The sequence below is a fragment of the Phalacrocorax carbo genome, chromosome 23 (genome assembly GCF_963921805.1).
Source record: "Phalacrocorax carbo chromosome 23, bPhaCar2.1, whole genome shotgun sequence".
NCBI lineage: Eukaryota > Metazoa > Chordata > Aves > Suliformes > Phalacrocoracidae > Phalacrocorax > Phalacrocorax carbo.
The window spans coordinates 6,669,293-6,684,980 of record NC_087535.1 but is presented as its reverse complement, the minus strand read 5'-3'; the positions used below and the strand labels follow the sequence as shown (position 1 = coordinate 6,684,980).

At 55.6% G+C, this 15,688-nt stretch overlaps 1 protein-coding gene across 10 annotated transcripts in view; it reads left to right on the top strand.

Moving 5' to 3' along the window:
* LAMB3 (laminin subunit beta 3) overlaps window positions 1-15,688 on the top strand; it is a 68,046-nt gene that overhangs the window by 46,021 nt on the left and 6,337 nt on the right. For 9 of the 10 annotated variants that reach the window (XM_064471737.1, XM_064471739.1, XM_064471736.1 and 6 more), the window contains 13 exons: window positions 6,749-6,863; window positions 7,074-7,147; window positions 7,603-7,785; window positions 8,154-8,217; window positions 8,552-8,727; window positions 9,438-9,561; window positions 9,920-10,108; window positions 10,204-10,359; window positions 10,964-11,160; window positions 12,067-12,178; window positions 12,670-13,042; window positions 13,525-13,685; window positions 14,761-14,969. In XM_064471737.1, the coding sequence (XP_064327807.1) occupies window positions 6,749-6,863; window positions 7,074-7,147; window positions 7,603-7,785; window positions 8,154-8,217; window positions 8,552-8,727; window positions 9,438-9,561; window positions 9,920-10,108; window positions 10,204-10,359; window positions 10,964-11,160; window positions 12,067-12,178; window positions 12,670-13,042; window positions 13,525-13,685; window positions 14,761-14,969 (2,133 nt within the window). The remainder of the gene's footprint in view (window positions 1-6,748; window positions 6,864-7,073; window positions 7,148-7,602; window positions 7,786-8,153; window positions 8,218-8,551; window positions 8,728-9,437; window positions 9,562-9,919; window positions 10,109-10,203; window positions 10,360-10,963; window positions 11,161-12,066; window positions 12,179-12,669; window positions 13,043-13,524; window positions 13,686-14,760; window positions 14,970-15,688) is intronic. The other variant, XM_064471731.1, reaches the window with a different exon arrangement.

Sequence of the window (15,688 nt, the reverse complement as noted above, 5' to 3'; positions counted from 1 at the left end):
GAGGAGGCTTGTACTATGGGAAGCGAGTGTCTGCAAAGCCTTGATTAAGCTGGTCATCCTAGTACCAGCTGGAGTGGGCTCCTTATTCCCTTTGCCTGACCTTGAGAGATCATTCAAAGGGCCTTCAGTTGTGATGATCGCATCACTTGTAGTCTTCGAAGCGGGGACTGGGCGTCTGATGGCTGTGATATACCGTGGGCAGAAATGATCCGTTCGGTGCAGAATTAGCGAGCGAGCCTCGCGGCAGTGCTGTGGAGGAAAGCAGACAGCAAGACTGCAGCAGTCTCTTCTAGTCTTCCAGTCCCTAAGCTATTAAGTTTTTGTATTCCTTATACCTTGCCTTACAAGTACCAGGGTTAAACAGGGTACGAAACAATTAACACTGATATCTTAAGTTGGATTCTCCAGTTCTGGCTTTGGGAATAGGGTCTTTGCTCCCTTACGGCCTCCATACACGTGATCCTTTCCTTTACTGAAATGAGAGATGCATCGTTGCTGCTAGCAAATTCCCCAAAGACCCTTATTTCTGTTCTGCAGCTGTAACGGCTAATGGGAGTTACAAGTATACCAGCTCCTGTCTTTGTAGGAGAAATCCCAGTGCGATGAGCATTTCCTAATTTTTTCCTTCCTTTTTCTACTTCCCTAATTTAAGCAAAAAAATTAATTCCCTGAACTCGGTTTTCCTATTCCCATCCCATAACGAGTAAGCACATTGAATTTATTGACTCATGACTTTCTTTTTTGTTACAAGTCTTGCTCTTGTTTTGCTGCCAAATAGGTACAAATTTGGAGCCTGTTTTGCAATCTCAGCAGAGGGCATGGGTTGAGGGGTTGTTCTCGCTGGCTGCCGGCGCCCTCGTGCCAGCTGGCGGGCGCCCGCTGTCTGGCCCCGCTGCCAGCCCACGCTGGCCCCAGGGTCCTCTTTTGCAATTCTGGTGGGCATCGATTTCAGCCTCTGCTCCTTTGTCTGCTCCGGCTCCAAATCCCTCTAACCTTTATACTTTGCACTACTGATTGCTCCATTCCTTGGCTGTAGGCTCAGTCTAGCGAAATCCAAGAGGGACACTCAGCATTGCCATTTATAGCACGGGGGGCTGCAGCGATGATTAGAAAAGCGATTGCGGGGTGGAAACCAGGCGGACCAATGGTCTGGCGTGGAAATCACTTAGTGCTTGGGAAATGGCTGTTCGAGTCGGCAGGGAAAGTAAAAGCAAGAGGGAAACTGAAAATAAAATGGAAAAAATAAGTGAGCCTGCATTTGGAGTCGTAAAGGCACCGATGTGTGCGGAAAGACTCTCATTGACCGAGGTGTGATTCAAGGCCCAGTTAACTCATCTCTTTATTTAAATGCTAAGTATAGCGCTTTGAGAGGAATATGGAGTGGCTCACACAGGGAATACGCGCAAGACTAATGCCTCTGCCTCCGTATTGCTACCGTCTCATGGTTACATCTGCTTGCCCACCTGCATGAGTCGGTCAGGGAGCTCGGTTCTGATCCAAAACATGCTGCCTGCCGGGTGCTTCGGCGGGCCCTAGGCGTGTTGGAGCAGGGGCGAGCACGCTGGAAAGCCGCCGTGCCTCCCAGCACGTTTGCTTTCCAGACCCACGTCATCAGTCAAGCTCAAGTCTTTTATACAGAAAAATGCATCCACAAAATCGTGAAATAACTGTGGTCGGGTGGGACCGCAGGAGATCCAACCCCCTGCTCAAAGCAGGGCTTCTAGTTTTGGGTATTGCTTCATAATGCCGAGGGTTTGCGCCGAATAATTTGTATTCCAGACCTGCTGAAGGTAACATGGGGCTGCGCTTATCTCATCTCATTCTGGCATTCAGACACGCCCTGCTCTTTGCTGCAGGGATATGTCCCTGCCTGTAATGAATGCGCAGAAGGAAAAAACCGATTTCCCATTATTTTTTTTTCCCCTCCACCTCCCTTCTCTGTATCTTCTTTTGCCACACGACTGCAAATTGACACATATGCTGGCAGACATCACGTTATTCCCTCGCAGACAAGCTGCAGAGGCACCAGGACCCCGGCGATGCGGGCGGGGTGTGGGGATAAGCTGGTGCGGTATGGCTTTTGCAGACTGTCAGCCTGGCAGATTTTAAATGAAGTTTTGCTGAGGGGGGATGATGAGAACAGACGGGGTGAGGAAAACAGGCACCCACGTGCTTGCTTTTAAGCCAGAGAAATGAACTGCATTTCCTTAAACCCTATACCTAAGATGTTTATCCAGATTGTGTCGTCTTCCCCATCTCCGCTGTCGCCTCTGAATTTGGGGGTCACTGGTAAAACCAAGTGCTCAAGGTCACAAGGTAAAACCTGAGAGCTCCCTGCCCAGTGTCGCTTCTGAGCGGCCAAGCAAGGATGGATGTGACATTAGATGTTGTGGCTGAGAGATACATCTGTGGTTCAGAACCGAAGCACAGTCTGCTTTAGCAAATACCAGTTGCTCACTGGGGAGTTTAACCACGCTGACATAACCATGGGTAACTTCCACCATGATTTCCCATGGAAATTGTACGGAGTACTTCATGGGCAAGAGGAGCCCTGCTCTGCGAGCCTGGCGCAGCGACGTCCTACAGCTAGAGTTAACGGGATGAAAATGGGTTGGACTAGAGAATTGCATAACTTGGCTCTAACAGGTGCCTCTGCTCCCCAGGTAATTTATTCTTGCTGCCCACCCTATTTCTTAGTAACTGTCAGTCTCTCTGTATACATTATAAATTCCCATTGCCTCCCAGATTGTCCCAAAATAAACTGGGAACAGTAATTACTGTCCCTATACAATATTAATTGTGCAAGACCACGCGCGGCTCCCGCATGGGAGGCTGCATGCCAGGAGCCCGACGGACACGGCGCTGGGTTAAGCGCAGGGCCACCGAGGTCTCGGCATCTATGAAAGGTCTTTGTTTCATGACTGGGGAGAAGCAGCTTCCTGTTTTTTGCTGATGAATAACTTCAGTTTATTTTGGGCTGTGCACCTATGCCAGGAGGTTTTATTTCAAGGGCTCTCTGCTTATGTTAAAATGGCAGCTAGAGCTACTTAAAATACTTTGGGCTGAGTCCATCAGCTTAAAATTGTTTGCGGTTTTCTGCCCCTGCGTGAGCGGGGAAGCACGGGAGGCCGACCGGCAGCTGGTTCACAAGGTCAGGGCGGGAGGAGAGCAGCGAAGGCCCGCAGCGGAGAGCGGGCGGGCGAGGGCTGTGTCCCTGCACGCACGGCGCAGGAGCGTCCCAGCTGCGTGATGTAGCTCACGGCCGTTTTTACAATACCTGGTTGTTCATTTACGCGGAATTTTTTTTTTTTTCCCTCTCCACCGTTTATTTCTAAAACATGAGTCTGTTTATTCTCAACACACTAGCTTGTCCTCTAAAACGACTGCCTTCTGAATTCCATTTCAAAAGGCTGGGAGGATTTTCCTTTCATCTCTGAACCCCCACAGCCTGTATTTCGAGTGACTCCTAAGGTAGCTTGGAGGCACAGAGTGGCGGTTAGCGATTTCCATGCAGACCTACGACTTCTTTTGCCTTCCTGCGGGCCTTTTCAGCCCCACGTCCCGTACCTTCTCAAACACGTACGGTCTCTCTTCTGCTGCAGTCGCCTGGGCTGGGGCCTTTGGAGCCTGGCAGGGGGGGACGATGTGCTGGAGAGCCAGGGCTGGGGCTGCCGCAGGGGTCAGGGACCCGGCTTAGACCATGACCTCTTCATTGCTGTTAGTCACGTACTCCCGCAGCCCTGGGCTATTCCTGGCAAGCCCAGCTCTGAAGCATCTACGGAGTCTGTTGCTATGCTGGTAAAAAAAGAAGGGGAGAGCTGGGGAAAGGTGTGTGCTTGGTGAATCTCCCCTCAGCCCGGCGCTGGACTGTCATTTTTGGTAATTCTGTCTGTCCCGAGGAACTTTGAGACACATAGTCACAGTCAGTAATAGCAAATCCTCCTGTTGTGCAATAGAGGGGTTTCACAATTTGATCCAAGGACGTGAAATTTTGTTCCCAGTGTTAATTTTAGCCTTAATTAAAAAGCTGGGGAGGGGGGGAAGGAAAAAATAGGCAAAGATTTTTGCACTGAGCGCATCCCCCAGGGCTGCATGGGAGGGTCTGTCTCACGCAGACAGTTTAAGCTTCATTTTCACTTAGCACCACGTTTGAAGTGTGGTTGCAGCTTCATTGCCAGCGTTGCACTGAAGCTACTAGGAGGCGCTTATGTCTCTGCCTGTGTGAATGGCCTAATAAGTATGTGTGAATCACCCTTAATGAATAATTTAGCCAAGATTAACCTTTCCCCTTGCAGAAAGCCTTCCTCTCCCTTTGCTAATCGCAGTCAGAACTGTTGTGAAGTTTAATCATTATTGCGAATTGTTCACTAGATTGTTTATGTGGATAATTCCTGTAGCTTCCTGACAATTTGCTGCTAGTAGTCGTTATCTGAAATGAGTTCTTCTGCCTGGACCCGGTTATATTATTTCTGAGTCTTACTGGCAGAGCCAGGAGGAGTTAGTAGAGCCAGAGAAACTGCATGATTATATATTTTTAATTCTCTGTTTGCTTACTCTGCAATATTGTTATAAATACTGTAGTTAGCCAACTCCTGTTCTGGGATATTTATAGACAGACAACATAAAGACTGGAAAGTATTATGGAAACAGATCAGTTTTAAGTTAGGATCTCCCCTCAATATCTGCCCAACTCTTGAAAGGTTCCCAGGTCCGGGGGCAGAGCAGAGTCAGGTCTGGGCTTTGTTAGGAACTAAACCAACCCAGGGTCTGAGCTCGCGTCTGGCTGCTGCTGCGCGGCCACCTCGCCCGTGCCGCCCGCTCCCGGGCTTTGCGCCTGCTGTGGTGCCAGGTAGTGCTTTCTCTTCAAAGCCAGCCTATGCCCTGTGGGGCTTGTGTGAGAGCAAGCAAAAAGGTAACTCTGGACAATGTTCTCCATGAATTTTTCTTTAAAATAAAGAAAAAAAAGGGGGGAAAAAAGTAGTTCTTGTGAAGCTCAGTCTTTTTTTGTAAAATAAGGGGCTTGGCTGACTCAGGTGAGCCTGTTTCAGGAGTAAGGATATATGTGTAAACTCTGAATTAATCTTCTAAAGGGGAAACTAGAAATCTTGGTGCTACTGTGCCCCCCCCGGCCACCACCTCCTGCTGCCTTTCTGAGGCCCAGATCTCTCCCAGCCCAAGCTCGTGTTTAGGGTCATCTTTGGTTTAGAATCGGCTTGTTTGTTTAAGCATCAGACGGGGAGATTTTAGCACAGAGGTGGTTGTAAGGTGCTTCTTGTCACCTGAAGTCTCTGCTCAGCCACTGAAAGCTGAGCTCATCACTGGAGCCCCAAACATGCCCATGCCTCTGCTGTCCCTTATGCCATCCCAGGGACTGCCAGCCCTCACAGCAGGGTATCTCGTTGCCTTCCCGGTGTCAGCTGTTAGACCCTGTGCCAGACACACTCCCCTCCTCTCCCCCAAACTCACTTTCCTCCCAGGACGACCTTTCTGAGCCGTCCTGCCCCGCGCCGCCGAGGCCAGCGCCTGCCATCACTGGCAAACGCTGTTCTTAATCTTCCCCAATTTCTTGGGCTTTGGGATGTGTCGGTGTGAAGCGCCCGTCCCGCTGCTCCGTTCGGGAGGCTGCTTTACTGCTCGGGCCACTGACAGCTTGAATTTCTAGCTGAAACGTTTCGCGTCACTTTTGCTTTTGGGACAGGGTTGTCTGCAACCCTTGCGTTTGCTCTGCTCTGAGCATGGCCGGTGCTGAGCGCTTTGGCCGGGGCCCCCCCGCGTTCCCCGTGGGATGCTGCTGTGGGCTCTGTCATCACCTGCTCTTTTAACATCGCTCTGGGACCTGCCCTTCCCCACCTTGGCCTCACCTGGGTGCCTCCCCCCTTGTTTTGCGGTGGCCCTCACCCGCCTGCTCGCCCACCCTGTACCCACTTCTCCTCTTGGCCCATGCCCGGACCGTCCCCGCTCCCCATCTCTCGCTCAATCTCCTTCCTGCTCCTTTCTACACATCTCTCAGCCTACTCATGTCCCGCACGCACCCGGCGGCCCCGTGTTAGTGGCTGCGCGGAGCGTTGCTTGGTTAGTCAAAATTTGGGTATTTGTTTGCTCCTCGGGGACCCTGTTCTCTCCCGTCCCCGTGTTCCCTGTGCTACATCTCTATTTGCTCCTTGAATTACTTGCTCAAGTGAAGGGCTGAACTTTGAGCCGTTCAACTTCCCACCCGCTGACTTCTCACCCGCTGAGAACTGTTTGCTCCTGCTCCGCTCCCAGGGGAGAGCGCAGGGGGCCGAGCATCACCCGGGGCTTTTGGATGTGAGAGAAAGGCCTTTCTGTTCACCCGAACAAACAGCCCCTCGGCTGTGTGGAAAAGGCAAACTGGTCCTGAAAAGCTGCAAAGAACTTTCTATCAAGTGTTATCATTGGGGAGAACAGGGGGTTTGCTTAAAAAAAGGTATTTTTGGTGGTTTTCCAAAGATATGTTTTAGTCGGAAGCATTTTGGTTTTAGTTATTAGTCCATAAAACCACGAGCTGTGTTTTTTAATGGGGTGTGAAGGCAACTGCTTGAATCCTGCATATATCATTAGTCTTATTGGTCATGGTGCTTCAGGTCTCTAATAAACCAGCTTTACTTATGCCATTAGTTCCTTGTCGAGCCCACGCTGCGCTTGGGCGCCTCGCCTCCGGGGTCTGCAGCGGGGTCTCTCCCTCCGGCCGAGCCGTGACGGTCGCTTCCACCCGCCCTTTCTCTTCCAGTGGAGCATGAAATGCTGCCGGTGCGACTCGCGGCTGCCGCACGCCTACAACGGCCACCGTGTGGAGAGCGTCCTGTCCTCCGCCGGGCACGGGCGCTGGTGGCAGTCCCAGAACGGTGAGTACCAGCTGGGTGCCCTGGGGCCTGCCGGGACACCCCGGCTCTGGGCCCCCTGCAATAAATGGCATGAGAGGAAGAGGGGGAGGTGTTGAATCCAATCGATTTGAAGGAAAGAAGGAAATAAATTACTTGGCTCAGGCAGCTAAGCGGTTTATTTTCCTGAAGTCTGGAGTCTGCATCTCTGAAGCTGCCTCTCTTTGCCTGCAGGCATCAAGCACGTCTCTTTGCAGCTGGACCTGGACCAGCCGTTCCAGCTCAGCAGCATCCTGCTTCACTTCAGGGTTTGTGTGCATCATCCCTGCTCGCGAGGAGGTTGCAGATGATGGTGGATGTGCCCCACTGGATGTGGGGATCTCAGTGCACAGCTCACTCTGGGCCCCCGATAGGAAGCACTCCAGGGACTGGGCCCCATCCCTCCATTTTCCATGGCCATTACCCCGGGTGTCTGGGAGGAGCAGAGCAGGGTCGGGGGTTCCCACCCATGACTGTCTGCCAAAATATCTCCTCGGTGCAGACGGGTACTTTGTGGCTGCGAGTGCGGGGCTGCAGCAGTGCTGGCTGCGGGGAGGGGGAACGCGGAGGTTGTTGGTAACGTGTAAGGGAGGGAGTTGCTCCAGCAGCCTGCGGACGCCTGAGCGTGGAGGGAGGAGGAGGAGGAGGAGGAGGACCGGCATCCCCAGAGCGGGAGCTGGCTGGGGTGCACCACAATAGACGTGCCTCTTTGCCCTCTCTGCAGTCGCCGCTGCCTGCCGCGATGCTGATCGAGCGCTCCACCGACTTCGGCAAGACCTGGGAGGTGTACCAGTACTTGGCCTCCGACTGTGCCGCCGCCTTCCCCCACGTCCCCCGGGGCTCCCCCGAGAGCTGGCAGGATGCTCGGTGCCAGCCGCTGCAGGGGTACCCTTTGCACGGGGGCAAGGTAGGATTTGTGGGGTGCCATGACCCTGGGTTTGGGGTGGGTGGCCTGCACGATGCTGCAGAAACACGTGGTGGCCTGGAAGTCTTTTACACGTATTGCACCTGGCAAGGGATGGAGCCCGTGGACATCTGGCACTGCTGAGGGGAATCCTCAGGAGGATTCTTGCCCCTCTGGGAGGAAAGCCCTCGCTGCTTTGTGACAAGGGAGGTGTTATGTTGGTCTTCGTGTAAAACCTTCTGCAACTCTGAAGCCTTTTCGTTGTCTTACGTGATGTTCTGCAGAGGCAGGTCCAGAGCCCATGCTGCCTACAGCGTGAGAAGGAAGCACCTCGTGTTTCCTGCTTTTTAACTTTTTTTTTCCCTTATCAGGTGAGATTCAGTGTCCAAGACCTGGCATCTACCATCACCACCTCTTACAGCCAGACTGTCGATAGTAAGTGAATGGTCTCTTTTATATCTGAGAAAGGGAGAGGGGGACGATGCACCGTGGTTTCTCCTACGGGCGATTGAGTGCACTGAGCCAGGGTAACCCCGTGGGGGAGCAGGGCCTTGGCAAACAAGGCCCTGAGCTGCATGTTAGACCACTGCCCTGGTGCCTCCAAGGTGTCAAGGAGCCGCATTCGGTCTTTGCTGATGACTCAGCTGCTGCTCTTCGTGCCGATGCCTCTGTCTCTTGCTCCGAGCCCTCCACGCGAGCTGCAGTGCCCTTCTGCAGCTGGTGCCCGGGTGCCTGCTGCCCCCTCACACCTCTCCTCCGACCCCAACAGAGCTGGGGCAGTTCACCACCCTGCGGATCAACTTCACCGAGCTCCCCCACATTGCGTACCAGGGCTACCACTCGCCCAGCACCTTCTATGCCGTGACGGAGATGCGGGTGCTGGGGAGCTGCTTCTGCCACGGACATGCCGACCGCTGTGCCCCTTCGGGAGACCCGCAAGCTGCGGTGAGTGTCGGGGCGGAGCGAAAAGCCCACAGATGAGCTCTGTGGTATCAGACCATCCCTGAACCCCAGCGGGAGCAACAGGCTCCGCCACTTGCCCAGGGAGACCTGGGCTGGGATGACCAGCAATGGGGTGTGGGAGTCTCCCCTGGCCAGAGGCTGCTCGTAATCAGGGAAACGGCGCCCCATTTTGCCTGCAGCAATGGGGTGGTGGCTGCGAGACGGCAGCCTGTGGTACCCCCACATAAACCCCCTTTCTGTGTCAGGAAGAAGGTTGAGGGGCTTTATAAGGAGTTACGAAGCTCAGTGGCTGTGGGAGGTCATGCACTGGGGGAACTGCTCCTGCCAGCACTGGGTCTCTCGGCGGGGTGGGGGACACGCAGGAGGTTTCAGCAGGCTCCTTCGTGCCCAGGAGGATTTGCCAGCACGGGTTGTTTGCTGCTGTGGGATTCTCTTGTCTCCAGCTTATGCTTGTCGACTTTGCCTCGAGCGTGGTTGTCCTCGGGTAGGTGGGAGAGGTGGTGGGGATTGAGGGGCAGCCTGTCCCCGATGCCGCAGCAGTGCGGTCTGGGTGCTGGAGCTCCATCTCTGTGCGGGGAGCGGGGCTGTGTGGGGGCAGGAGCAGGCTGGGGGTGTGCTGCAGAGGCAACAGGAGGATGAAGCTCTGAAGCGAGCAGCTGCCATCCGGGAGGGGTAAAGCACTGTCTCTGCAGCAGGTCCACGGGCACTGCGTGTGTCAGCACAACACCGCCGGCCCCAACTGCGATCGCTGTGCTGCCCTCTACAACGACCGGCCGTGGGCACCTGCGGAGGACAACGATCCCCACGAGTGCCAGAGTATGGCGAGAGCCTTTCCCTCTCCCTTCCTGAGCCCTTTCCTAAATCCTCCCTTGCTGTGAGCGGTGGGACTGGGGGCGAGCTCAGAGACCTTCTACCGGGACACTTTGTGGGGCTGGATGTTAACGTGCCTCTGCAAAAGGCACCCCGACATGTTTGCACTCTGGGCTTTGCTCCATGGGGCTGTGGCTGGCTGATGCCCTGGTCTGGCTGGTGTCAGCTTGGTCCTGGGGTGATTACTGGGTGTCACCGTGTCACGCAGGGACTTGGGCACCCTCTAGTGCCGGAGCTGCCGCTGCTGGCAGGGTTTGCAGGGTTGCAGCACTAGCTAGAACGTTTTGTTGGTTTTTTTTTTTAGGGTGCAACTGCAATGGTCACTCGGCCTCGTGCCGCTTCGACCCGGAGCTGTACCGTGCCAGCGGAGGGGCGAGCGGGGGTGTCTGCGAGGACTGCCAGCACAACACCGCAGGCAACAACTGCGAGCGCTGCAAAACGAACTATTTTCGCAACCAGCGGCAAGGTCTCACCCATCCGGAAGCCTGTCTGCGTGAGTGCCTTGTTACCCACCCGGTAGCACCTTCCCCAGACCCCCCTGCCTGCCCCTCCCGCCCCTCAGCAGCACTATTTCTTGCATGTTTCCAGCTTGTGAGTGTGACCCAGACGGCACCGTGCCGGGCTCCATCTGCGACCCGCTGACGGGGCGCTGTGTCTGCAAGGAGAACGTGCAGGGGGACCGCTGCCACCTCTGCAAGCCAGGGTTCACCCAGCTGGCCAGCACCAACCCCGCAGGGTGCCGCAGTGAGTACACCCCTGCTTCCTGGGGTGCTCCCACCCCACCTCTGTGCTCAGCATCCTCAGTGGCTCTGAAAGGGTCCTGGTTCCTGGCCAGCTTTGGTTTGGGGCTTCCAAGCCAAAGGCACGTTTTGCAAAGGCTTATAAAACCTCCTTGCTCAGGCTGTGGCCTGTCTCAGGTATAAGTTTGGCAAAAAGCACAGGGAAGGCAGAGTTTGGGGCTTGTCTAGGGTTGTATCCCCTTCCCGCGTGCCTCCCAGGCGCGCAGAGCTCGGGAAGCCGCGGGCGATGCCGGAGGCGATGCCGTGCGGGCGAGCGGAGCTGTGCGCAGCAGAGGGCAGCCGTGGCTCGGGTCAGCGTCGCGTGTGCGGCTGGGCTGGAGGGACGCCGAGGCCTCTTGGGCTGCCGAGTCCTGCTGCAGCGCTTGGGGAGGCAGCGCGGTGTTAGAGCAGGGGTGTGGGTCCCTTGTGCCGAGCTCAGGTGTGAAGGGAGAGAAAGGAGAGCTCATCTTTGGGTGGCTGCAAGGTCATTCTGTGGTCCTGGCTTTGTGGGAAGCCGGGCTGCTGCTCTGCACCCGATTTTTAATATGACACAACCCTCCCCGTTTCAGGATGCACCTGCAACGCGTTGGGAACGCGGCAGGACATGCCCTGCGACGACGAGACGGGGAGGTGCTTCTGCCTGCCCAACGTGGTGGGGAACAACTGCGACCAGTGTGCGGCCGAGCACTGGGAGATGGGGAGCGGCCGGGGCTGCCAGCCCTGCGGCTGCCACCCACACGGCTCCCGCAGCCCCCACTGCAACCAGGTACCGCCCAGCCCACCCTGAGCATCCTCAGGGTAGATTCAGCCTATTTCAGCAATATTCTTCTTTCCTCCTCTCATGCATGCACCTGCAAGCTTGCTCACATTTTTCCTTTCCCAACTCTGCGAACGCTGCTGTGAGGGGCTGCCCGGGGGCAGCGGGGGGTCGAGCTGCACAGCCGAGAGTGCCACTGCAATGGAGCTGCGTCCCTGCTGGGTGGTACCACGCCGGGGATCGCTCGGAGCATCAAAAGCGCCTGTTGGGTGGCTCTGTTGTCCCGTCCCATCTGTGGGAGCCTCCACAAAAGGGCCATGCATTCCCATGCGCATCCTGCTCTTATTTTCCTTTTCCTATTTCCTGGAAACCACTGTGACAGGCTATTCAAGAAAATGAAAGAAGGCTGTAATTATTGAGGCAAGATTAAGCCAATTTAAAAGGCCTGATATTTAGTAAGGAAGCCCTAATAAGAGATCTTCACACAGGCAAGTTAATTATCCTCATTTGTCAATGAAAAGCTTGTGTGTCACTTCAGGCTTAAGAGACACAACTAGGAAAAATAAACATATAAAAACCCCATGATAAACTCTAAGAGCCAAAGGTAGGTCCTAGATGAGCTCGGTACAGGGAGGAGACCCGAGATGGGAAACCAGCTGCTTATGGGCGATTCCTTTGTCTTTAAATGAAAGCTTAAAACTCTGCTTTGCAATGCTGGGGCTGTCTGGAGACCGTTTGTGTCGCCGTGGCTGAGGCTGCAGCCTGGCAGGAGCAGCGTGGGCTCATCCTGGGCCTCAGGCTGAGTAGAGAAGATCGTCCATGGTGCTGGCTTTAGTGCTGCAGAGACGTTTGTGGGGGGCTTTCCCAGGAAAGCATCCAGAGCCAGGTCTCCCTGATGTATTTCTCTTTCCTCAGTTCACAGGACAGTGCCCGTGCAGAGAAGGCTTCACGGGACGGACGTGCTCTGCCACGCAGGAGCAGGTTTGCCCAGATAGGCACTATGGAGACGTCGGGGTAGGGTGCACAGGTAGGGAGCATCCGTTGCGTTTTGGCTTGGTGTTGCTTAGCACGGTGAAATCACGGGTTATCTGGGGAAGAGCACCTGGCCCGTGTCCTGACATCAGCTTCTCCCACGCTATTTTGCAAGAGAAGTTTCCTCTCTGGAACAGTTTCCTAGTTAATCCCTGTTGCTCTGCCCATCTCCAGGTAGCCACTGGTTCCCTCCCAGCAGCCTTGGGTGAGACCCTTGGCCGTGCCTGTCCAGCCCTGCAGGGTCAGGGGCTGGGTGGGCGACTGGGCCTGGGGGCTCTTCCCGTTCCTCTGCCTGTGCCACCTCCTTCCCAGAAGCTGCAGGGGCTGACGGGTGGGTGGAACTACAGATTGCACTGGCATCCCGTCCAAAAGGGGGTGATTTTGTGTATATATATGTATATATAAAATATTTTTTAAAAAATATTTTTTTTTTTCCCCCCTTTTGTGGGCTTCACCTCTATATCCCTCCACCTTTCCATCCCTCAGAGTGTGACTGCGACTTCCAGGGCACGGAGGACGTGGGGTGCGACAAGACGACGGGCCGATGCCTCTGCCGCCCGGGTGTCACGGGCTCCCGCTGCGACCAGTGCCAGCGGGGCCACTGCAACACCTACCCCGGCTGCGAGCTGTGCCACCCCTGCTTCCGCGCCTACGACGGGGACATCCAGCGCCTGCGCCTGCGCCAGGCTGGCCTCAGCAACTCCACCTCATGGCTGCCCCTCGGCAGCGGGGGCTCCCGCCTCGGCCCCCGCCTCTCGCAGGCGGAGGGCAGCGTGCAGCAGGCGCAGGGCATCCTCAGCCGCTCTTCTGTGACAGAGCAAAGCCTGGCCCAGGTGGGCGGCATGCTCACTGCGATGAGGTGAGGGACGGGTGATGCGAAAGGGGTGGGTCCCTTAGCCAGGAGGGGATGCTGGTTTTTTCCCGTGTGCTCGCTCCACTTGTCGCACGGAGCCACTTGCGCGTGTTCTGCTTTGTTTCCGTAACTGAAAATCTTGCTCCGTTCACGTGGTGACCAGGGACGCAGGAGAGCAGCGCTTCCACGTGTCCTGTGCAAAATGCTGCAAAGGCAGGAGGCCGGCGGACAGGCTCCGGGCGGTCGGCGTCTTGCCCGGTCCCTGCGTGGGCACGGCCCTGCGAGTTGTAGCTTAGCCCCACTCTCTGCTGCCTCTGCAAACCTGCGAGGCCGCGGTGTGTCCTCGGCCATCAGCTGTCTGGGCTCAGAAGTGCCCCTTCACCGGGTGTTGGCAGCATCCCAGCACGAGAGCACCCTGCTCTGACTACAGGTGGTGTGTTCTCTACTTGAATTCACATTTTCTGCCTTTTTTTTTTTTCCCCCCCCAGAGGGCAGGTCAGAGGTATAAATCCTGACCTTCATTTTCCGGATGAGACTGCCTCTCTGTCCAGGGAGCTCGAAGCCCTCAACAGCAGCTTGCTTACCACTAACACCGAGTATCAGAGCAAGAAGACCCAGTTTGAAACCAGACGCAGCACAGATCTGTCAGGTACAGTGCTGCAGCTGTAATACCTCTTAACTTGCAGCTGTTAATTTACCTCAGTGTGACAGTGCCTGGTGGTTTCCCACTGGCCAGGTGGATGAGGTAGAGTTTTTAACCTTCTGTCAGCTTAGGAACAGCAAATAGCATCCCTCTCGTTGGGGAGGGAAGATGTATCTACCCAGCCCCTGGTCCATGACCCCGGGTTTCACGCTAATCGGCTTGTCTGCTCCAGCGTTTCGGGGCTGGGCAGCTCGCTCCACAGGTGCTGCATTCCCATCCCCTGGCCAGCACAAACTGCTGCCGGGGCGCAGCGGGAGCGGTGGGAAGGGGGGAGCCCCGCTGGGAGCGTGTCACCGAAGCCCGGAGGAAGCTGAGATAATGAAGGTTGTGCACAGATGGAAGGGATGGAGGGGTGGGGAAGAGAGCCAGGCGCCTGTCAGGTGCTTAGGAGAAGAGCTAATTAAGCCCGGTGATGATGCTGGTGGTAGGCTGCTATTATATCCCTGCTACAGTTAATTCTCTCCAAGTGCCTCATTGCTGCCTCCCCCTCCCCGCTGCAGCACACGGCTCAGCCGGCCAAGGACGCGCGAGCTGCGCCGAGCAGCCGCTGCCCGGCAGGTTCGCTCCGCACCTCGCCGTCCGAGCAGGGCGCAGAGGTCCGTGTGTCTGACCGCCCTCCTTCCAGGCTGTGCTGGAGGGCAGCGGCGGGGCCTGCTCAGGAGCCAGGGAAGGGGCTCTGAAAGGCCCCTGTCCCGCCCTGCCAAAGCCCTTCTGGGCTGCACAGGGCAAAGCCCCGGATCAGCACGTGCTCGTCACCTTGCTTTAGTTTTGTTTCAGTCTTTTAGGCCCAGCCTGGAGTTCAGTCCTTCAGGAAAGCTCTGTAGCTCACCAAAGGAATGGCTGAAAGGCATCTGGAAATAAAGGGAGCCTCTTCATTGTGCCGTAGTGACTAATCGCTCCGGCTGTGTCTCCCTCCTCTCTGTGCACACATCCACTCGCAGGGTGTAGTCGATGCCTCTGTTTATGCTGCATTTATGAGTCACGAAGGGATTTGTGTCATTTATTGGTTTTATTCCTGCAGGAGCCTTCAATACAATCAGATCTGCTTACCAGACATCCACCAATGCTAGGAGCCTTGTCGCCGGCGCCTCCAACCTGCTGGCCGAGTCCCGGGAGAGCCGCAGGACCGTCGCGGGGCTGGAGGGGGGGCTTGCGGAGTCCACCTCCAAGCTGCTGGCCCTGAAGGGCGAGATAGCATCATCTCCCAACCTGACCCCCGTCGTAAATAAGGTGAAGATACAAAGCGGTTTTATGACTTCCCTACTGCGCGCGTCTGGTGCTCAGGAGGGCCCTGAGGCGCTCAGGAGGCGGAAGTCTCACCCTGCAGTCATACCTCTTTCTTCAAACAGTCCAGCACAAGACACAGTCTCTGTCCAGAGAGACTCATAAATGGCATCCAAACAACCTGCTGCTTTGGGACATCAGTGGAGAATTGTCTGAGCGTGCCTTGCCCAGGGAGCACAGATACCGAAGCACTGCCCACCACCCCCCTCCCACGCACACACTTTCTCCTCCAAGGATTCTCTCATGTGTCAATTCTTGTGTCTCAAAGACCCACTTAATTTCTGGATGAGATTTCTTTTATTTCTCCTTTGCTGCTTTGTTATTGCCATGGAGATCCATTTCAGTGTCTCCTAATGTGCGGTTGCTGTGGAGACCACCAGCCTCCCCTCTCTGCTTTCCGGGGCAGCAGTACCTTCCCAAGCGAGCAGCCTGTGCTGGTGCTCGCGCTGGCTCTGGGTTTGCACGTGCCCCTGCTGCAGTGCGCTCTTTGGTGGGTGGTAACTCTACAAGGTGCCGTGCAATTAAAACCACTGATGTCCAGGCAAGAGGGCAGGGTCTTCTCATCCCGTTCTCCCTCCCAAAGCAAACTGCACAGGTTGGGCAGGGTTCCCCTGCCACAAGGGGAAACGTTGCCGGCCTGAGACTAAATGAGATGTTTGCTCCTT